Below are 24038 nucleotides of genomic sequence, written 5' to 3' on the forward strand. Positions count from 1 at the left end.
AAGGACAGTTCCAGGGCCCTAGGTTAGAAATACAGAGTGGTTGAGATGAAGTTTAGCATCCTGGAGCAGTCAAAGATTGAAGAGAAGCAAAAATACCCATTAAATCCCTCTATAACAGAAGAATTGGATCCCCACTGGCCATTCCACTATTTATTCAGCCAACAAAGCATACAGCGGCCAAAAGTAATAGCACTGCTTTCCAAGCAAGTGCCCAGAACAGTAAGACACTTCAGGCTTCTCACCAAATCACAGCAATACAGAAATGCAGTATCTTTGGGAAGAGGCATCCTCTTCCTCCTGTTCCTGGGTGAATACAGGAATGTTTCTCTGGGATCTCAGAAACGGCAGATACATTGCAACAGACGGGTTCTGGCTGGTAGGACCCAGCTACAGAACAATCTTCATCAACACAGTGATGTCAAAGCAGTGAGGATCCTTCTGGGATTCAAATTCTGCTCTGGGTTTGCTACAAATCAAACTTTTAAGTGATCTCAGAGCAAGGCAAAGGTTTTGAGAATGTACTGGCCCTCCAGCACCACTGTTACAGGCCTGCACATTATAGCAAAACAAGGATATAAAGGGGTATGACATTTTTATGGCACTATCCCAACCATCCTGAGCCTCAAAACCAGAACAGCCAGTTCCTCAAGGCAAACAAACTGCATTATCTGAACAGTCCCAGTCTCCTAGGTTGTAGCACAGACTAGTTAACCCAAAAAAGGTCCTTCCACAAAGGCCAGCTGAATATTGGAAGTCTCTCCTGCATGAAGAGACAATGCCATCCTGTGGCTGTTCGGGAATACTGACTTTCTGCAATGGTTTTCCAGCAGCTGTCAACTTTGCCCTTCCTGGTCAGAGAGGCACATTAGGAATGACAGATAGACCCTCCTCAGAAACTGTAAATAAGGTGCCCATTTGCCTTTAGTTCAAAAACAAAGCTTATACTGCTTAAGAGAATATTCCCTGCTCTGAGCTTTAGGATGGGATTGTTTTGCTGCTGTACAGGAAAAAGTAACAGGTAGCAATCATGCCTGCTGTTTTGAGAGCATACACTTAATTTTACAGTGGCTGTGTGTGAGACTAATTCTACTTTCCCTCTCACCTTCTTGAAGGAGTCACCTTCCTGATGACTTCACTGAGCCCTTCAACTGAAAACTGAAATCTGCCCTTGCCTACAGACAAGTGGGCAACAGAGAGAAAACACTTAATGGTAAAGAGCCCTCATCGCTTTACCATGTCCTTCTCTCATGCTCTTAGCACAGAGCCTGCAAAACACTTCAAGTACCATTTTCCTTTCTATTCCTCTCATCATTAGTCTCCTCCTTCCCCCCAAACCAGGGCTTGGGTATCTTAATGCAGCTCAGACGAGTGTCTGCCCACCTGCCCACCAAAGAGGCACAGCTCTGAAAGTATGAAGAACAATTTAGTCCTCACTTTTGAGAGACAGCTCTCTAGCTGGCTCTTATCAGCCAGGTCCTAGCAAGCACAGATCAGATAAGTGTTTCCCAGAGTTAAGTCACAAAGAGCACAGTCCTCATCCCTGTTTTGGAGCAGACTCCAAAGACCTAATCTGCACAGTCCCACTCCAGGCCTGGGTAATGCTTCCACTCTGTGCAAAATGCTTAAATAGGAAGAAAAGTAATTCTACCACCAAAGCAAAAAAGACTGAAATATTTTAAGACCTCCTTTATTTGTGATTTTATTACTTTCTCCAAAATCTGGGAAGGATTCTTTAAAATGTATTACTCAGTTTAGTACTGCAATAGAAAAGGTCAGTAAGACATGGGACAACTATGTCCCAGTGTGGTCAGACAAGGAAGACTTTGAGCAAGCAGTATTTGTTTAGTTCATGCTTTTCCCTGGCTGGAAAGAAAATAAACTTCACCTTTATGGCTGTGAGAGAGAGAAAAAAAAAATTAAAAAAAAAAAGCAGTCAAATGTGAAACCATGCACTGGGGCACTCAGGATCACTTTAACTCCAAGAGATGTTCATTTTAGAGGTGGATGACAAGTGTTAGCATTTCAGCAACACTACCTGCCACACTGCTGATGAAAAAGCAGAAGGCAGCAGATGGAACAGTCACAAAGGGAGTATGGTTAATTGGTCTATAAGCAAGCAATACGGAGAGGCAGGTCTGGGATGGTGAGCAGAGCCTGGATGACAGTGGACCTTACATTCATCCTGTTCTAGGCCTCACCCTGGAGTGTGTACATCAATCTATTGCATGTGTCCTTATGTTTTTCTCTGGTCGGGGAAACATGAAACAAGCAAAATAGCCAGATTTTAACCTGGAGCGATGTGATACTGGAGGTTGAGGAACCCAGTCTACAGAACACACATGGGTTAATGAGCCTTGTCAGCAGATTGGCAGCATTTCCCAAACCCCAGTTTGGCAGGAAGAATAGGGAATATGCCCAAATAATGAGGAGAACTGCGGACCAAAACAGGGAGAGATGATAATCTCAGAAAAGTTTGTTCGGATCCGAATTAGGGGGCTATTATTTGTTAGTGGGTTCAAACTTATTTTTGGAAGTCTGAAGTGGATGTCACCAAAGAAGGACAGAATTAAGTCTACAGCCCAGGTTTCATAAAGAACAACATATGTTAACGTTTGTTTTACATAAAGTTCATAGAAGTTGTATGTATTGGATCAAGCAGGTTCTTCTCATGCATAGCCAACCAGACTATCTATAAACAGGATGCCCCACAAGCCCCCTCCTAATCTCTGGAATATCACCCACCAGGAGCTCCAAAGGCTGTTAGCAGGTTGGCCTACAGATCCAGATGTTCCTGGATGCACATTGGTCAGCTACTGTCTCCTTTGTATTGGAGAAAGCTGTCTGAATCAAACTGTTAAGAAATACTGAATCATTATATTTGGGTATTGTTCCACAGAGAGTTCTATTCTCTGATAATCCTAAGAGATCCTCCAGAGAAGAATCCTCTTCTCTGATAAAGACTTCCTCCTCCTCCTCAGAACTGGCTCCTTACTGGAAGACTGAGGACAGATCTTCATCTCTGTAAAAGGGATGGAGAATTCATGTCTTTCTATGACTCCCAGTTTACACCCTGGGAAAAGACCAAGGAATTTCTCTTATTAAAGTGCCCAGACCAGGTGCTAGGAGTCTACTACTGCCCACTTCAAATACCATTTAACCCTCCAACAAACAAAGACTTTAATTATAAGCAGTCTTTCAGATACTCTTAATATATAGATCAAACCTCTACCTAGTTTGGAGCACAACAGGACTAAGCCATCTTCAATCCCAAATTAAGCCTATACAGCAAGATGCACCCCAAGGTGTGCACTAAAAACCAAGGGAAAGGCTATATCAGACAATGAGCAAGTATTCTAGTGTGGTTTCTAGTGAGTGTTCCTTCAGATGTTCCCTTCAGACATCAAGACAGCTCCACCTCAAGTATCTTTGCCCACAAGAAGCAGGGAGCCATGAGCTCAGGTCCTCTGGATCCAGGGAGGAGAGACTAAGAGCTGTAAGTTTCATTATGGATCATTTTGCTTTCTAATGAAATGAGTTGGAGGGCAATTGCTCCTGCTCTAAGGAGCAATGTGTTTTCTCCAGGCCATGAAGAGATAATCAGCACACCAGCTCTGCTGCTCACCTCACTGTGATTGCTGTCCCCATGCTTCCCATTGAGGTTGGCCAGGTGGCAGTTCTTATACCACCATGCACTGTGGTGCATCATGGCACAGCTGCTGAGAGCCACATCATTTATCTCTGTCCCATGTTGTGAACTTCCAGACATTGTGGTAGGTCCTTGCTCCCCCTAAAAGAAGGGATCAAAGATTGTAAATTACTACAGCTGCTCAGCCTGAGGGCTTATCCACCTTTCAGGTGGGACACAGCAGGCCTGGCAGGGGAAAAGCCACAGCACAGGATAGGTCTGGACATGAATCTCTAAAGCACTGCTATTAGAGGGCATGTCCAAGGGGGGATCCTCCCAGATGAAGATCTAAACCTTATGGCAAGAGGGTATTAAAGGATAAATGGAAGACAAGTGGACACAACAGCAATGGTAATGATTTACCAGCATCAGAAGCCAGCACTGCTGTTGAGCAAACTCCCATCTGAATAAAAGACAATTTTATTCCCTCTTGGCTGAGAAGCCCCAGAAGTTGCTGCCTCCTCAGCACAGATTACTTTGTGGAAACTTCCCAGCTTGCCTTTTCAGGCATTTCCCTGAGTAACAGACCCCTCTCTTCCCCATGAACAAGCAACTCCTTCTCCTGTCTTCAGCATGAGACAGCCTGATGGGTGCATTCTCCTAGGTCTCCCTAGAAAGACTTTCCTCCTCAAAGAAAACCACATCTGATCCAACCTTACCTAAGGAGCTCCCACTCTACTGGAAGAACAAATACACATGTCAAGAATTTGCTTTCCTGTGCAGAGACAGCACCAGTACAAGGCCCTGCTCACCAGCTTTGCCTCTGTAATTCCCCACTGACAGCCTGTACCTGTCCCTGCTTGAGGCACCTGGAAGAAATCATAGCACAGACAGATTCGCTGGCTGTCCACAAATCTACACGGAGCTCACAGAAGGTGGAGCTGCTGCTCATGAGGTTGTGCAGCTTGTCAAGACCTAGAAATAAAAGACAACTGCTCTTTAAAGTGGGAAGCTTGTTCACCTTTGCAGTGTTAGACTCTCACCCAAGACCATTTTGGTTAAATCAGCTACTTCCTGCCTCCTCCTTCCCTGCTTGAGGTTTCACAACAATTTGCCAAGTTTATGCTGTCTTATCTCAGTTTCTGGCAAGAGACAGAAACATCAGAAAAAACAAACAACCTTAACCAGCACGAGACTAGCTGTACTGCAACATTATTTTTCCCAGACCATTTAAAGTCTCTTACTCCAAAAACTTTGCCCTATTTAATGCTGGTTTCTCTGATTAACACACTGCATTTTCTGGCTGCACATAAGCACTGAGGCAAATACTTAGTTGTACAAATTTGACAGTTTACTTCCCACAAATCTGACCATGATCTGAACACTTAGACAAAACAAGCTTAGACAAGATCCAGAAGGTGTTTGAGTTTCTAAACTTCACCAAGATCAGAGGGGCTTGGCAGTAACACACAACAATTTAATTCAGTGAGAAAATCACTTAGCACTGAAAGGTGAAAAAGGTGGTCTTCTCTGGTTGTTAGGGAAGTTGCTATCAGAGAACCTTAGACCTCACTCCTCCACATTCACACCCACTCCCCACCACAAAGCATCCATGCCTCTGCCCTCAGATTCCTTTGAGTCACTCAACACCTCCTGTGTGGCCACAGTCAAGGTGCACACTCATAGCATGAGCAATGAAAAAACAGGCATCGGCTGAAACTGCATTAACTGTACATACATATAATTCCAGACTGTGGGTACATTGGCATCCACTACCCTCCCTAAGACATGCTACTCCATTCAGGAAGGAGCTGATACACAGAAGTGCACCAGAGAGAAAGGAGCCTCAACTAACATTTGTGTCATGTCTGTGTGATTACATTCATCAAAAAGCAGGAAGAGGACCAGAGCCTCACTCAGAATCCACCTGCCTCTTTCAGTGCTCATGTCACAGTACACCTGCAGCAGCCTGTTGCCATCCCTATTCAGGTAAATGGTATACATGCTGCTGGAGGCATTTCTATTTTGCTGCACTTGGCTGCACTCCATGGGATACTGGTAGAAGAAGCTCAGTGTGTGAAAAGAGTGGGAAAAACTATCCATCAACAAAGCAGCAGGAGGCACTTCACCTTGGGAAGCTCCTATGGACAAGGGTACTGGAAGAGCAACACAGAAATCAGCAGCCCCTGCTGTGCCAGGGGCCACACAGGGCCAGCTGCATCAGCAGGTAGAAGCTGTTGGCCTTCCCCACTCCCTGGGAGCTGGCACACAGATAAGGGTCCCCAAAGGCTGCAAGAGATATAATCCTAGAATGGTTTGGGTTGGAAGGGACCTTAAAGCTCAACCCGTTCCAATCCCCTGCTACAGCAGGGATGCCACTCATAGACCAGGTTGCTCAGAGCCCCTTCCAGCCACAAACACTTTGAGGGAGGGGGCAGCCACAGTCTCTGTGGACAACCTGTGCCAATGCCTCCCCACCCTCTGAGCAAGGCATTTCTTCCTGATCTCTAATCTAAACATGCCTTCTGTCAGTTTAAAACCATTGCCCCTTGTCCTGCCACTGACTGCCCATGCAAAAACACCCAGCCTTGGCTTGCAATAAGAGCAGGAAGAAGACTGGCAGGAAAAAGGGACTTTAATTTCTCTGCATTTCAGTTAATCAACAATTGGCAACCCCTGTGGGCATTCACACAGTACAAGAGGCTCCCATAGCATGCTGGCTTGAAATGTTTTATTTGCTGCCACTCTGGTGTGTGTTTCCTGACCTCTGAACAGCCTGGGCAGCTACTCAAGGCCCTGAGATTACTTACACTGCTGTGCCCTGCCATTGCTAGAATGTGCAGAAAGATCTCCTGCATTATCATCCTCTCTGCCCACTCACTGGCTGCTCATCAGCAGGCTTTGTCCTGCACATGGTTAGCAAGGCTTGCCAGCACTGGTGACCAGCATGGGCAATCTTCACTCACAGTCACACTGTGTTCCCAAGCCTCCAGATGGTGTGGCTTAGAATGGACACCCAGCCAGCAGTAACACCACTGATTTGCTAATTGGTTTGCTTATGATCACAGTTTCCCTGTGCATCTGTAGGACACAAACTCTTTGATCTCTGCTGCAATGCACGACAGCTACAGAGCACATAGAAAAAATACAACATACAAGGCCAGTTCCTACCTGTTGAGAAGCTATGCTGTCCTTCTGCTCTGGTGATCTCCCTTCTAGGCCATCATGGAGTGTACATCACTTCTTGTTTCAGCCATTCCAGCACAAACAGTTGTTTGCTGAACAACTCAGAGCAGCATTTAGCTTTTCTGGATCACAGTGCCTCAAGCCCCAGGCTTTTCTTGTAGAGTTCAGATAGGCAAATTCACCCTGCATCCTTGAAATGTGAAGTCCATCTCCTCAGAAGGAAGACTGGGAGCAAGTTCACAAGAAAAACTCCTAGGACACCGAGGACACCCTGACCCTGGTGAGTGCTGCCCTTCCTGTAATAACAGTTCCTGTAATAACAATTTATTCTAAGTGAAGAGGCAACCATGTTTTCTGCACCTGGAGATCTTTTGAAAAGAGGATTCCACTGTCATTAAGTCCCTCCACACCTTCTACTCATGACAGCAGCATATTGCCATCCTTGAGCTCTCCCTCCCTGGGTCACAGATAGCATAGATTCCATTCAAAATTTCTGTGGTCCACATGCCCACAGTCCCAGGTGGCAGAGCCCATAATCACAGGTGTAATTTCAGTGGGGTCTAAGGTTTGAGGAATTCAGAGAATTCACTGTACTTTGCTTGTACCATCTTCACCCTGGTTGGTCAGAGAACAGCCATCAATCTGCTCTGCGGGAGGAGTCCAGGGAACTACACTTGGAATGAGTCACACCTGATGTATGGAGTGGGAGAATGGATTGTAAGAGAATAGAGAAGGTGCTGTAGGCAACCCTGGCCCTCAGCTGCAGCTGAACCAACTACCAAAGAGCAGAAGCAGCCTTGCCCTTGATAGGCTGCAGCTATGTCCAATAAGGGTGTGTGTTATAAAAGAGTGGCTTGGCCCCTTATATGAGGGAAGAGAGAATGGGTCAGTGTTGTGTGGTGTTGCCTCTGTGAATTTGCAGCGGAAATGTACAAAAGTCTTACTGAGGGGCATAGTAAAGGACTACGGCTTGCCACCATCTTTGGTGTCAGTCATTTGAACCCACTGTCAATCAGGGGAAAGGTATGAAAGTTTTACTGTAGGATAATGAAGGGCTGATGCTTGCCATCATCTTTGGTGTCAGCTGTGACCACCATCAACATGGAGGTTCTTGAGAGGGTCAATCTCTAAACAAAAAGAAAAGTCAACTCCCATTTGTTATGGATCAAGTGAAAGCATTAGACAAGCCCTGCCTCAGGTTCAGATTTTTGGCAGCAGCTTAAATTCAAGTGACCTGTACCTAAATTGCCTTGGCTCACAAGTTCTTAAAAATGGCAAATCAGGTCTAGTATAAATGAATTATTTATTGAATAGAGCAGAAGATTAACAGACAAAAGGCCTTAAACAGAGTTACTTACTACACAGGTTAAAACAAAGAACTATTAGTAGATTTACATAAAACAGTGCACAACATAAAGGTACCTATATTATAGCTAGCAAAGAAATAGTATAGATTAGGAGTCAACATAGGTTACCACCAACTGATGATTTAGCATACATACTCCCTTCACTCAACTTCCAGAAGAGTAACTCAGGGCCAGGGTCCCAAACCTTGAAGAGAGGTTCCCCGTACATTTCCAAGGAATGTGTAAAGGACTTCTTCTTGAAGTGAAAGTTTTGTGTAGCTTTAGTTTGTGAAGTGTCTGTCAATCAGAAATTCAAGGGTTTATTTCCCTTCAATCTGCTCTCAAGGCAAGATGTTTATGGTCAGCTGGGACTTCTACCTCCCTGGTACCAGAGACAACTCACTACAGGACAGGTGGCTTTGGGTTATCTCACCAATTAGCAGATTCCTGTAAGGGGGGAAGAAGCCCTGAGCGATCACACCAGCTGCTAGAACAGATAAGCTCTTCTGTGGCAGATGAAGTCCTATTACCCCACTGCATAGATGAAAGACACAAACTGCTGTGTAGATCTTGGGATGAACTGCAGTTGCCTGAAAGTCAATCAGTGGTCTTCACAGCTAGCAAGCAGCAGAAGCCTAGACCAAACACTGCAAGCCTTCTGGTTTGGGATGTTCTGAACTGTGTAGTGTCCAGGCCTCCTCATATGTCTGCCTGCGGAGTCTCCATCAGGCTCATCTCTGAGGAGCACTCACAGGCTCTATGTCCCAGTCCTGGAGCACAGCTCTAAGTGGCCCACTGAGAGCCTCTACCCATTGTTCCCCTACTACAGATGAAGAATGATTTCACATGCTTTGTTGTTGCCATGGTTCAGTCTTCAATAAGTGCAGGAATTCAAAGAAACCCAGAGCTCTACAATTCAGTCTGTGCTGCTTATGGGATACCAGCTCCTTCACTGGCATCAAAGACTTGGCCAGACTTTTCCTAAGTCAGACTGCCAAGGGTCAGCACAAGGAGAAGAACAGAATTATTTCAAGGCAATGCCAGTCAACAGCAGTTGTCAAAAAGTCTTATGATGTGCCAGCAAGGGGGCTGCAGTGTTTCCCTCAAGATAAATCCAATTTTAAAATCTGTGTTGAAAGTAGTAAACTGGAAGCAGCTTCTCCCTAATCTTCATCTTGTGCTTTCTATAGTCTATATATTTTGGGAACATCTTAAGGAAACTATTTGATGAGTAAGGTTTTACTAGCTTTCCAAGTTGTACAGAGGAGGTCCTTGTTGGGCAGTACTGGTCTCCAAGGAAGAGTACTCCAGCCCTGAAGTACACTTGAGTTTGTATCAAACTATAAATTAATAATTTATTTCAATTCCCTGTTCTTCCACAAATCTCCCTGGAGGATTATTGGCACATGGTTGTCTGTCTTTTCTGCATAAACCAGGCTACAAAACTTCCCAAGCCCTGAAGAATGCTATGAGGATAATCATAACAAAAATTGTAGCACATCAGTGAAATAGTGCAGTTGCGAAAAGGCCACAGAAAAACACAAGGCCATGATTTGTCTGTCTTAGATAGAGAAGAGACAAGCAGGCTGGCTCCCCCCAGGAAATGCTGCACTACTAATTCACAGTGTTACTGCTTAAAGAAGATAAAAAGGGAGAGGAAGAAATCAAAACACCAAATATAAAAGCAAGGACAGTAGTGCTGTAGTTCACAGCCCATGTTGTTTAAAACACTGTCTATTCATTACAGCCAAGACCACCTTACATCAAGCTCTTGAGTTATGCAGTAGTCCATTATCTAATGAACTTGTGCTTCATTTGGGAGAGCACTAAACAATTACTTTAAGTGAAACAACCCAGAAACCTCCTCAGACAAATACACTCCATATGTATCTCCAGCTGGACAGGAGAGGGAGCTAAGAGGTACCAAATCCATCCTAAGAAGCAAGGGATGGGAAGGGCAGCCTCAGAGACTGCAGTATCACAGCATTGCCCTTAAAGGCCAGCTGGCAGTTCCCATGGGTGAAGGGGGCCACAACAGGGCAGCTCCCTGCCACAGCCAGTTTCAATGCTAGGAAGTAATCAGCCAGCACCTTGAGTGAGAAAATGTATTCTTTTTTTTTCCACAGAACTTGTATTATTTTATTATTTCAGATAGGTTCAGCCTTTTATAGCCTCAAGATTTGTCCCCATCAGCTACCGTTGATCTCTGTAAGCACTGGGGAACTCTCTGGCATCTTGCCCTATATCCAAGGTTCAACTGTTCTATCTCACATCAAATGAATTCATAAAGTAGAAAAATTACATTAGCAAGGTCAATGGATATTAAGTAACCCCCTGATGTTCCCAGTACATCACAGTCCTTATGGCTAACTGAACAGGACAGATTTAAGCCTGCTTAGCAGTCTCCTAGGACTGGCCTAAGGTCACAAGTCAAATGGCAGGCCACTATTTTTAACTGTCTTCAGTTCTAAAGTGGTTTCATTTTGGTTGTTAAACCTGCTATTGTTAGGCTAGATAGCAGCACATAAAGCACTGCATGCTTTTTATTAAGGTCTAGTTAAAGAAAGACCATCAGCTGCCATCACTCGCATTATGACATTTGCCTCTTCTATAATCATCTATAGCAGCAGTCCATTGTGGGTAAGTCTGTATATAAATTACTAAATTTAATTATTTAAGTGGGGCATTGTGCAGCAATGCAAAAAGTACTCATAAATAATAAAACAACAACACAGCAGGATCTTTCTGTTGAGAGGAAAAGGTTAAAAGTGGAATAATGGTGAGAAAGATGGTACATTCAGTTACCTTGCAGCTGGGAATGCCCAGGCCTGAAGAGTAACAGTATGGGAAACTCCACATAATATGCCTAATGCATAATAATAAACTGCTGTTTATCCTCTGTTTTGAGAAGTAGAATTTCTGTGCAGAGATAACATAGGTGTTTGGAGAGACTTGAAGGCACTCTCATGAACTTAAGCTCCCTGTTTGGAGGAGATCAAAGCTCAGGTAAATTATGTGTGCGTGAGAACTGAACTATCAAAAATGGGACTGAGCCTAATGGTGCCACTGTACCTGCCTGTGTGTCTCTGCTCTGCCCAGGTGTTGCTTTGGGATCCTCCAATTAGTGAAATATTGAAGTAAATCTACTCTTTGCATTTCAGCCATGGTTTTGTGGTTGTTCCAGATGCCTACCTGTGTCGATACACAATTTCCACCCTATTTCCTTTCCCTTCTGCCCACATTACCTGTCAAGAGTGTCAGTGCTTGCCTTGTTACTCTGCTTGCTCCCCAGATCTGACCAGACATGGATGGTGAACTTCATGCCTGGCTTCTTTTGCAAAGAAAGATGGCGTGCATGCCATGTTGCATGCATGCATGCTTCAATTTCTTCATCTCAAGGAGCTGGGTATTTTCCTATTGCATGATGAAGGATAAACAAATCAACCAGTTAAAATGAGGCTACACAAAAACATAAGAGACACTGCTGCAAGAGGTTTTTTACCCTAATCTTTAGTATTAGCCATGTTAGTATTTACAACATGACCTATTTGCAGTATCTATAGGTAATTAGAATCAATCTGTGATGATGCTGTATAGGCTTCACAGCAAGATGCACTAACCTGAAGACTTGATATATTGAGCCTGAATGAATCTCCCTCTACCTTGACACTGAGGATGTCCATCCTAAGACAGTTTAACAGCAAAGCTGGGCTTTAGCTTTTACTCAGCAATTTCTATTGCCCACTTACCTGTCACAGCCTCATTGTTGGCCCTCTTGCTCCGCTGCTCTCCCTTCTCTGCCCAGATATAAATTATGTATTCCGTGCTTTGCTTCAGACCTGCCATGATAGTGAGATTACTGCCTTTTTCCACCTCCTTCCTCTCTGTCTCCCCCTTAGCCTAGGTGTAGCTCACTCTATCTGTCTGTTCCCAGCATGGACTATGTTCAGGAAACAGTAATTGCATCCTCTGCCACCTGGTCAGTCAACAGCTCAGCTGAGCTGCCAACTCTGTAAGAAAGAGTCATAATTATTTGAAGCTTTAGTATAGTGCTTTGGTAATGGTCTAAAGACACAGACAACACAAGTTTTACAGCCAAAGGTAACGTTTTATTAGACTATCAAATACATTTGGAAAAACAGATGAAATTTGGGAAATGATTCTATGTCTAAAGATCCAAAAGGGGTTTTGTAAATCCAAAAGTTTGCTTTGTTTTTTTCTCTCCAGCCCAAACTGGTAAATCTAACAAAAGTTTTATCTTTAGCTGTAAACTGTGTTTTAACCATGCAGTGTAAATAACTGCTACTTAAGGGAGTCACCATTGCATATATGTGGAGTCATATAATTTTGTACTGCTGGACACAGCAAGGAAGACAAAATTGGTGCACTAACTTCTTCCATGTTCTGCCATTCTTGGTGCATTGGTAACCATATCTGCATGCCAGTGCCAAGGTGGCTGAGCTTTGGCAGGGTCAGTCATCCCTCAGCCCTGCACTGAGTGAGATGGGCTGCTAGTTTCTGTGGAACAGCCGAGTGAAAAAAAATGGGTGTCTAAATAGGGGTACTCTTACTGCTTCCTCTCATGGGCCCTGCTGATTTTTTCCACCTCTCATCCTTTATTTGTTTCCAAGGAAGGGCCTGAACTAGCAAGTAGGAGGGTGCCCAATTCTGAGGTATTTCAGCTGGGGTTTAAATCTCCTCCTCACAGCTACAAGAGCAGGGCTCTTCCTTTGGTAGCAACAAAAGCACAGCCACTGCCTGGGCAGAGACTGAGCCCAGGCAGAATATGGTGTTCCTGGCTTTTGCTTTCAGATCACAACATCTTACCCAAGCTGTTCTGAGAATTTACCAAAAAAACTTCAATCACCTGCTCAGAATCTGTGAAATGCAGCTCTCTGTCACTTTCAAATTTCTCCCACTGTTACAATCTTTTCCCTGCCCATTTCTCAGATGGAAACACAACACTAGATTTCAGGAGTCCTAAGTTTATATCACAGCACAACAGTAATGTGCAGTAATGTGACACAACCCATGACCTTTACAGAGAACCATGTTTTTTGGTTGGTTGGTGAGGATTTTTTAATTCACTGAACTACCAAATATGTCTTAGCAGCCTGAGCAGTGAAGGTCCTGCAGATGCCTCTCAAATTAATGGAACAGTACTTCTTAGTCAGCTGGGGCCTCTAAATTCCAGGGAACAAATGCACAACAGCTACAGTGTAATTTACCACACACCAACTTAGCTGCACCGTGATTTATCACACATTAGGTACGGTAAAAGTTGTGATTTTCCACCTGCATTTACTAATCTCAGCTCTCTTGTGAGATGAAAATACATTACTTTTTATTTTGATGGTAAAGCTTGTTTGTGCCACCCCAGAGCAGCACATGCTGGGAATTGGGAATCTGAATAATCACAGCTCAGCTCATTAGCAGTATGAGACGTTCACCTATGGCAAGAAAAACCAAGCAACTTATTTTCTCCTGTGATATGAAAATCAAGTTTGTTCTTTAGGTCTAACTGCACTGCAGCTAGATACAGTGCTGCTCTGCATATGCAATGCTTTCCACTTCTGAATGAACTTCCTGTGTAGTCCAGGAGCTGCCCAGAAAGTCATCTGCACCAGTGAGAACATGGGCTGCCTGAAGACAATGAACCAACATGAAAGTAGGAGATTGACTGAGCTTCATCACTATTTGACTGATCCCCTCATGTGAGGGCTTCAGACAGTCCTACAAATTACCCCAGGCATCTTCTGTTATGTCTAGTCCAATTTATATGCTTAAATGTGTTGGTTAACATCCTGAGTCGAGCACCCCAAACATTCCCCTAGGTAATTTTTGTGAAGAAATGCACATTGCACATACATAAGACTATTTGTCAATAGTCAGTAGAAACCACTTCTGTACTCGTACACACACTGAGTATGTGCAGCAACAGCACAATTTTGTTGATATGCACCACCCCCACCTCTAAATAGGAGCTTCAAATGTCATGGTCTTACAAATGTGATGGGTCAAAGGTCTTAACTGCGCCCAGCTCACTGGCCAATGATATGAGTGCATCCATGGTTCAAAGGGATTGGGTAGGGTCCCCTTGCTTGAGCTTGAATTCAGCCTATCACTTTCATAGCTGGGGACTTGTTTACTCCTTGTTCTCTAACAACCAGGCTGGTCCAGTTGGTGTCTGTTAGGCTGAATTATTTGTGCACCTATAGACTAGCTATACCTGTCACAGTTCAAGAAGTTTCTCAATCCAGTTGCAGACTCAGCTGCAAGCATCCTTCCCATGGAGAGTCCCTGTCACCAAAGGGCAGCAAGCAAATACACTGTTTTGGAGATTTGATTTCCTACATGTTTCTTAATTTATGCTATTATCCAAATAAACATGTTTTTGCTTTTTAACAAAAGACTCTGCCATGATTATCTGTCTGAAATGTGTATGAAGCCCTGTCCTATTGGGAAATACTACAACAGTCACCCAAAGAAATGCTTGGATATAGCTTAAGGCATTTTAAGGGCAAAGCATGAATTACACATTCCACGTGATTATGAGGTTTGAGCTTTGGCTTTGATTGACTGTTCTTTGTACTAATAGTAACTGGTTCCTTGCCACAGAGACTGTCCATAATCTGAGCTGGAGACCTATTCAACCACACTAGTAAGAATTACATGGATTTTTTGCCCCACTAAAAATGTGTGCAAAGTAGGAGAAGCTTTACCAAACAAGTAAAAATGATGGAGTTTGAATTTCAAACTCAGCTGCTTCCAGTGCAGCTACAGCTCACTTCACAGCTCAGAGCTCACAGCTCTGGTGCTTGCTTTCTTGCTCCTTTGGGGTCCCTTCTCTGCTCAGGTATCAGTGACATATTCCATGCCTGACTTTAGATCCAGTAAGCTAATCATGTCATTTTTACTGCCCACCTACATTTCCTTGGTGTCTCCATCAGCCAAGGCGTATCTCCCCATGTACATGTCTAAGGGAGCCTCCACTTTATTCCCTGAGATAGTGGCAGTCAGTATCTTCTGTCACTTGTCATGGCACGTTAGAAAGAAAATTTTCCCTGTGAGGATGGTGAGGCCCTGGCACAGGCTGCCCAGAGAAGCTGTGGCTGCCCCATCCCTGGAAGTGTTCAAGGCCAGGTTGGACAGGGCTTGGAGCAACCTGGGATAGTGGATGGTGTCCCTGCCCATGGCAGGGGGTTGGGTTAGATGATCTTTAAGGTTCCTGCAAGATCAAACCATCTCACATACACCTTTCCTTTATTTTTGCCTTACTGCTTTGGCCAGCAAAAACATTCACTTAGGTTTCCCCCAACAGCCTTTGAAGAAAAGCATCCATGAGAAACCAGGAGAAAGAAAGAATGTTATAGGATTTAGATGAAACTCTCAATTTCTTTCTGCAGACAGAGCTTGCAGGTTACCTGTGTTGCCTTCCATAGACACCAACTTGAGGATTACCTAGATGCCTTAAAGATCTAGAAATAAAACAACACACTTTGAAGACAATGTTAATACAGGAGGGAATATAAAAGCTGGTCCTTAACTGGAGGCCTCCAGGTGCAAGTATGGAAAAATGCCACCCTTACATACAGCAAATACAGGTTTATAAGTTTAGCAAATTCGCATAACTGACAAGAATCACCAATTGGAAACAGGTGATGAGGAATTCCTCTTCTTGGTTCAAACTCTTCTGTACCCCTCTACTTCCAGTTGCTTATAGTAAAGTGTCTTGGGAGAGTAGGTCATCCTTGGTTTCCAAAGGAAGCAAGATTAGGATTAGGACCTTTGGAATGTGTTTTGTCTTTCTGTGTATCAGAGTAGGAAAAATGCTGGACTGAGCCAAGAACTATATAGCTATACAGCACTAGTCTACAGAGCTACAAATAAATGAAGAATATATAAAAGCAAAAATCATTTTGGCATCAACCTTCTGGCTTGCTCTCTTCCAGCTCCAAGTACAGTGCCTACCTTTTCTCTGCCTCCACTGTCAGCCATCTGCTGCTCTGCCCTTTCTGCGTTTCCTGCAGACCTGTCTCTCAGACTCCACCAAGGTTTTGCTATTTCAGCTGATGAATCAGAATTTGGTGGTAACTCTTGAAGTAGCTGGTATTTGCTTACTTGTATCTCCTAAATTCCGGGGGTTACATAAGAATATGAATATTGGAGTTATTATTTCTCTTTTTTAAGAAGTTTTGCAGCCCCCGTGTCTGTGAAGAAGAGCGAGAAAACACAAGTCAAGGGTGTTCCAAATAATCACAGGGCAGAAGAATAGCCTTAAAATGACAATATGGAGGTTATAGGTTTTGTTGTTCTAAATAAATTTCATTTTAATGGAATAATTTACCTAACAACCTCAGAAATGTCAGGCCTAATATGGAATCTTTCGATCTTTGGAAGCAGCATCCCTTTCATAAGAGATGAATCTCAGAAATTCCAGAATCTTATAAGCAGAATGAGAGTTTAAAATTCTTCAAGGTCTCTTTTGCAATAGAATAGATCCAAAGCATTCTGCCATTTTTCAAGACAATCAATTAGCCAACAGAGTTGTTATTCCATACAGAGGCTAGGTCACTACATTTATCCTGTGTCTAGATGGAGTTGTAGTCAAGTTAAATGTGAAGTTACTATAAAAAAATCAAAGCAAAAGACTGAGCTAGGCCTGGGGGTTAATGTTTAATATACAATGTAGGCAAGCTCAGACAAAGTATAAGCAGACATGGCTGTAGGTCATGCATGAAGAAATAGTCAATCATGAACCTTTTGTGCTGGAATTTTGAAAGATCTGTCCCTGAACTCTTCAGTAACATCACTGTAGTAAAAGCAACTTTCTACATACCAGTCCTGCCAGCCACTGAGAATGGTTCCCCTCTGTGTTGTCTTTCACAGGTATTACCTCATGCTCTGTTTCAGGTTTCAGGCCTACAAAGAGCAAAAGGGAGCATTACCAACGATTAGGGAAGATGGCATTTTTCTTGAAGAAAGCAGTTTTGTTTACTTTATCCAGCTCCAGGTTTGTTGCAGAGGGGAATTTAAAGTTTAGACTTCTATCTAACTTGCTTTTTGTCTTTTCAATGTTTTGATAGCACCTTTGATCTAGGCTTGCCCTTAGGACTGCTGCTGGTGGGGATTTCCGTAATATCAGCTTGGACACAGAAGAATACACTTTTTTTCCTAACAAGGACAAAATAAAATGAATGAATATGCCTGGAAACTTCCTAACTACAGAGCATAGCTTTATCCCTGTGGAGACACCCCTACTTTATGTGACAGGGGAGTCCAAAGATCTCACTGGAGATTCACACATGAGAGAACTGTCTCAATCTGATTAACAGTGTGACTGTTAATTATTCCTGTGACTTCTTCCTGCTCCTGCCAGTTTGGAACACCCACAATACTTACCACTGAGGATGTGTCTGCTCTTAGGTCAGCCTCTCTAATTGGCCAGCTTTGGTCAGCAGCATGTCCATCTTCACAGCCATCAGGGATTGTGGAAGCATCAGACACAGTGGAAGCTTCCAGCAGCTTCCCACAGAAGCCACCTCCGTGGCCCCCCTGCTACCAAAAACCAGGCCGTGCAAAACAAACACAGCAAGGAGGCTCTAACTGATAGCAAACCATAGATAGATGGTGCCTGTAAAAAGGCATGTGTCAGCAACATGAAGTCAGGTAACATCAGAAGATTCTTCTCACTTGAAAGGCAGCATTCATTCTCACGTGTAGCTCACAGCTTTCACCAAATCCACAATCGCTATGTGCATACCACTGCTTTCCTTGAAAACTTTGTAAAAAATATGAAACTGTTCATCCTGTCTCTTCTTGTGATATAGAAGCTGGATTTAAATAATTTAGCTTTGCCATAAAATAGTAAAAAACCTAAATAGATGTGGTGTACTTTACTCCTTGTCTAAGCAGATTTCAGAAGAGGTTTATATCTGCCTCTCTGCTGTTCAATATGTCCTTGTACTGTATTTCTTCCTCAGAAGGAATTGCAAAGTATTAATTATACTTTTGCATGCTTCATAACTTCTAAATGTTCAGACATTCCAGTTATCATGGCAACATAAAATGTCACTTTGTAATCTCTGACACATAAAAAAGGAACATACTAATAATGATAAATAAAGCCAGTGCTCAGCGTATATCTCTCAGGATGCAGAAATCTAACCCAGACTGGAACAGACAAGACAATTTGACACGTGCAGGAGAGGAGCACTGGGCTACAGCAGCTGAGATGGGAACCATTTTCCTTTGGACCTAAGAGTTTTTAAGCAAGACTGGAGGTGTAGCACTCAGAAACAGTAACAAAATGGATTGTGCTACATGCATTAATTCTGTAGTCCTTGCTCACCCAGAGACCAGAGGACACTTTCAGAGCCTGTACAACACTGCAGGTTTTGTAGAAGGGAGAGGACCCAAAGTCGGACCCAGACAGCCTTTTGGGACAGAACAACTGAGCAACAGTTCTATGAAAAAATTGTTTCTGCTCACCACCTCTATAGAGGTGCTGCCTCCTGAGTGGCAAATCTCAGACACGAAAGAAGAGTGCTGGATAGCCACACAATCCTCTATCTCTGCATAGTGTGGAAATGCCAGGAGGATTGAAGTTTTGAGCTAATAATCTTTTATGTATCTTTTATGATACTTTCATGAGTATCTGAGCAGACAGATCAGGTCTGAAACATGAGGGATGATACAGGGCAGATCAGACATGTAAAGAAAGTCACTGAAAACCCTTACTGCTGCTCAGTGTGGACTGGTTACTTCTTCATAAGGAGCTGTGAAAGATTAGATCAAGAGTGCCATGCTGAGAAGGTGCTGCCAGGGCAAAAGGCCGAGTACTGGGGTACAAACCTGTGGCTGTTGGGAGGCAAAATGAACCAGGAACTGCAGGACACTCCTCAAGGTCTTCTCAGACAAATCCTACTAATTTGTATCAGAGCAGGATAAGGGAGAATTTCCCAAAGACCTCACTTCAAAGGGGGGTTTTTTAAAGGATTTACACATCCTTTGTCTCACAGGTTTTATCTAATCAACTACCTCATCAGCAAGCAGTGCACGCTGCAGCAAACACAATTTCACCTTCTAATGTCTCATTTGTATGTCAAGAAATGGACTCTGTCTACTCCTTCAATTACAGGCTCCATGCTCATTTTGCTCTCTCACTCAGCTGGTGGTGCTAGCACTATCTATCTTTAACTGGATTCTCACCTCTCACTAATCCAGCAATGTTTCCCAGGCAATTCTTGAAGACAAGGACCAGTCAGCCAGCAGAAATGCCAAACTAACCATGGTGATCCCAGGGCTGGCTTACCTACAGGATTAACTAAAAGTGTATGGGAAGGAGAGAAGGAAAATCAGATTGCAAGAATGAAGAGAAAAGTAACTCCCAGGAATGTCTTACCCTGGGAGCAGCTGAGGTCAAGGAAGCCATCGTAACAGCAGCATACTCCAGTATCACAGAACCCTTGCTACTGCAATCCCCAGGACATTGATTCTCACTCCAGTCCTGTCCAAAGAACATCTTGTGGCACTGGCAGACCCCTCCAGCTGTGTCACAGATCCCACTGATGCTGCAGTTCTCCAGTCACACCTGAAGGCTGCAATCCTCACCAGGAAAGGCCCATCTTCTCAGCATTGCCACAGCCAACTCAGTGAGGGACACTGGGCCAGAGTAGCAACAGGATGCACAACAGCAAGTGTGACACATGGATGAGACAAAACAAAAATAAAATACAAGAAAAAAGTTAGGAATGCAGCATTAGATTGGCAGTCCAAAGGTATTTTCAAGGCCATTAAAGGAAAAACATAAATATCATTGAAAAATATGGACTGAAAAGTACCTGATGGCATCACCCTGTCCATCTGCCCCAGGTCCAAGGAAGGACTGGCTTCACCCTTCATTTTTTTCAACATGTTTGTTCATGGTCAGCAGGAATGCAGGTTCCATGACCGCCCCAGAGAGTCAATTAGAAAGTTTTCTACAGCCTCTAACCTAAACTTTAATGTTGTCATTTAAACACACTATTTCTCACCACAGATATTATTAAGATGGACAACACATTAGTCTCATCTGCCACACACCTGTGTTTCTCACATAAGCAGAGACTTAGGACTTCCTATCTCCATTCCCCGAACAACAACAGTTTGTTAAACCTTTTCTTAGAGGCCATGCAGTATAAATCTGTGATCCCAGGTAGAGCCAGTGGACACCACAAAACATTATCATCATAAAATTTGCTCTTCTTTAAGTCACTTCTCAAAAAGAAGATCAAAAGACAAATTCTCAGCAATGGCAAAATTGTGGAGGCAAAGCTGGGAAAGAAAAAGAAGGTAACTAGAAGTGCCTAACTCATCTTTCACCCTCCTGTCCTCCAGAAAATCCTCTATTGAACCCTCTCACCTCTGTGAATCATGAAATCCAGGGCACCACACCATGCAAAGGAGAACTCCCAACAACCCTGACCAATTAGTCCAGTCCCCAGATCTATGCAGTAAATAGGCCATATCTGGAAGTAAGAAGAGATACCACTCTTGTTACTTACGTTGGCTTTCCCAATAGTGCTTCTGAGGGCTGCAAACTTCCCTTAGCTCTGCCTTCTCATGCTTCTCCAAATCCTTCCAAAAAGGTCTTTAATGTGGATCAAATTTTCACAGTTACCTTTGGGTGTGTGCACATGGCTGTTGTGCCTAAAGATTATATTCTGATCTTCACTTTCCTCAGCCTCTCCAAGATCTAGCTGCATCCTACTATTCTCTTCATTATGTTGTAATGGATTTGCTTTAATTTGGGAGGATGTGAGCAGGTCAGTCTTATAGGAGCGGCTGAAAGATATTCTTTGAGCACTGCTGGTGTAATTATGAGATGCAGGATGCTGAACAGCAGGTGTCTGGAGAGCACAGAACAGCAATAAACCCATTGGGAAAGCAAGCCAGCCCTGGGAATTCATCTGGCAGGTTCTCAGAAGAATTGACCCTTCAAACAGCACAGCTACTTTCAAGATCAACAACAACAAGTAAGATTTGTGATCATAAAACTGGTTTTCACGATTTTCTAAAAGAAAAATAATTTTTTTTCCCTGAATCAGAACTAGGCTGGTAAGTACCTGGAGAAGTCACAATGAGGTAGATACAAAAGAGCTTCTAGACTCCCCAAATAAGAGCTCAAAGTTTTCAACCTTCAATAAAGGCTTGGTATTACAGTCCATTGCAATTGTTAACCATGCCACAGCACCCCTCATTGCCCTGCAGTTACAACAGGCTTTGTATCAGTCTCTCAGCTGTGGTCTGCATTATTGACCATCTTTTTGGCCATGGCATTCTCCACCACTGTGTATGGTCTGCAACTCAAAGCCTGTACTGATGCTGTGTGCATGAAAAATTCAGAGAGATGATCTTTCTGTATAGGAAGTGTGGGACACAGTTTTGCCCATTTCATTTTACTCTTCTAATATAGCACTGTTATCTGGATTTGGGAGAATTAAAAGTTTTGCTCCATTTGACACCAATGCATTGGCTTTTTGTGTGCCTGAATAATAGATTCACTTGTGAGATTTCAAGTTTATTTTGCTTTGAATTTTACCTGATTTATCACCCTAACACTGGTGAAGTCTATCTAGAAGTTACTAGAGCACATCCGTTAACACATGGAGCAAGGGGATGTGTTGTAAACTTACTTGTTTTCCCATACTTTTATTTCAGAATTCAATTTTCTTTCCTACCTTGCATAAATATATAGGAAGAGCTTATTTTCCACCTAATTAAGTCTCAAAACTAAAATCTAAAAATAAATAAATAAAATATTACTGTTATATTTCACTGACATTTAGAGGTCAAAACTGAAGTTCATATGTTTAAAGGTTTCAGGTACAGTCATTCACACAAAAAAACTGCTTTGCTGTAGATGTTTCATGCAGTCAACCCCCAAAAAATTTTGGCTTTAATGAACACCTCATAGATAAAAACAACAAGAAGGTAGAAGCTGAACAAGGGAGGAAGGATGAAATATAAAGTTAGAAATCTGAATTTATCAGATGGCTTATTCGATATTGTACACTAAATGTTGGCATTAATGGTACATGTCAATCTGTAGAGAAGGTGATAAATATATTTGGTTAAAAACTTTACATTTTATACCACAGGATGCAAATTCAAAATGCCACCATGTGTGACTTACTAAGCAACTGTGTCATTCATTGCACAAGCAGAAGGGAAAAAAAAGGATTATTTAAGTCTAAACTAGGTAATGTGATAACTAGAAAGAACTTGACCAATATGCATCCACAGTAACAGCACATCTGGGTTCAGATTATAATCTCCATTATAATAATTCATCCAATCCTCAGTTACAATAAAAATTCTCTGTTTCTGTGAAACACCCTTATATCTCCTAAATGTCTGCCAAAGCTTTGGAAATATCCCTACCATTAGACTAATGCCTTCCACTGGCAGCACAGCTAAAGAAGGTGTCCTTCCTGTCCAGCAATGTGAGGCTTTGGTCACTAAAAACCAAACAGACCCTAGACCCCCACTGGACAGCCATATACCCACTTATACCTGTTTTGCAGGCCACTTTGGTACATCTCTCTTCAAGCAAAATAATTACAGACACCAATGAAAACAAGGCATGGATTTCAAGATTCAATCTACAGTTCCTTACCTGACACCCTTATGTGAAATTTGGATTAGGTTTTAGGAAAAAATTTCTTTATTGAAAGGGTAGACTCACACAGGCTGCCCACAGCAGTGGTGGAATCATCACCCCTGGACAGATTTAAAAGACATGTACATATGGCATTTGGACATGGTTTAGTGAAGGGCTTGGCAATTCTGGGTTAATGGTTGAACTCAATGATCTTAGAGGCTTTTCCAACCTTAAAAGTTCTATGACTCTATCCATAAAATAAGGGAATAATCTCTGCTGCTTATACCCAAATAGTAATTTGTTTCCTTTGGTTTTCTGCCTCCATTCAATACTTAACTACATTTAACATACATCAAGTGAAATGGAGGGGAACAAGTATGTTGCTCTGTGAATGCAGGGCTCCTTCCCTATCTTTCCTCCTGGTGTTTTGCAGATGCCTATTTCTGACCAAAGATGCAGCTTTCCCACTCCACCCCATCCTCTCCCTCCAAGGGACATAGAAACTAGCTCCACCTTTCTTTTTCACCTGTGCAGACTTCTGAAACAGATCAAATCGTAAGAGATTGCTTCAAAGCTCTGAAAAAACTTATGTATAAATTCTACAGATTCTCATCACAGTCCATTGCAGGAAAATCCCAAAGCTTTGTCTTCTGTGGTTTACTTCCAAAGTCCTGGAAATGAGGCCCCCAAACAGATACATGCATGAAATCCCTTTGCTCAGTATCTAGTGATAGCATTTTGGGTTGTAACATGATACTGTGACTAATTAGGGCATGACTAATGTGGTTCATGGGAACCACAAATTAAGCTGAAACTTTCTAGGGCTTAGAGATCATTCCAGAAGAAGAACTCCTGGACACAAGTATTTCTGTCAAGCATAATGAAGGAGAACAACTCTTTTTGCTTCCTCATCATATAATGTGGAAGGAGCAGAAACCCTGACAGGGCCTCCCTGGAAAATCATCCCTTAGATAAGAAATTGCTTCCTTAGAATGACTAACACTAGAAATACTTTCAGCCCCTTTGTAGACCACTGCTTTATCTCTTTGTGATTTAATTGCTCTATTTTCAATCTCTTAGATGATAGGTCACTTTTTACCTAAAATCTTTAATAGTTGGTCAGTTTCACAATCCCCTATACTATTGGTCTGTTTCCAAGGCACCCTGACCCTACAAAAGCCCCCTTAGTTCTTTATGTGTTTGACCTCCTGCCTGGACCCCTTCGTGGAAGAAATAA

The 24038-nt window shown here is 42.9% G+C and overlaps 1 protein-coding gene across 1 annotated transcript; it reads right to left on the reverse strand.

Annotated features, from left to right (window-relative positions):
- Window positions 1-2124: 2124 nt before the first annotated feature.
- LOC306805830 (tenascin-N-like) lies at window positions 2125-23844 on the reverse strand. The gene is given in 10 exon segments (XM_079314043.1): window positions 2125-3052; window positions 3055-3070; window positions 3623-3733; window positions 3735-3787; window positions 4476-4494; window positions 5444-5840; window positions 7401-7479; window positions 19562-19628; window positions 20193-20241; window positions 20755-23844. Coding segments are annotated over 10 exon segments (1278 nt in total). The 5' UTR covers window positions 21108-23844; the 3' UTR covers window positions 2125-2918.
- Window positions 23845-24038: the final 194 nt, after the last annotated feature.

Source organism: Erithacus rubecula (assembly GCF_903797595.1).
Source record: "Erithacus rubecula genome assembly, chromosome: 10".
Taxonomy (NCBI): Eukaryota; Metazoa; Chordata; class Aves; order Passeriformes; family Muscicapidae; genus Erithacus; species Erithacus rubecula.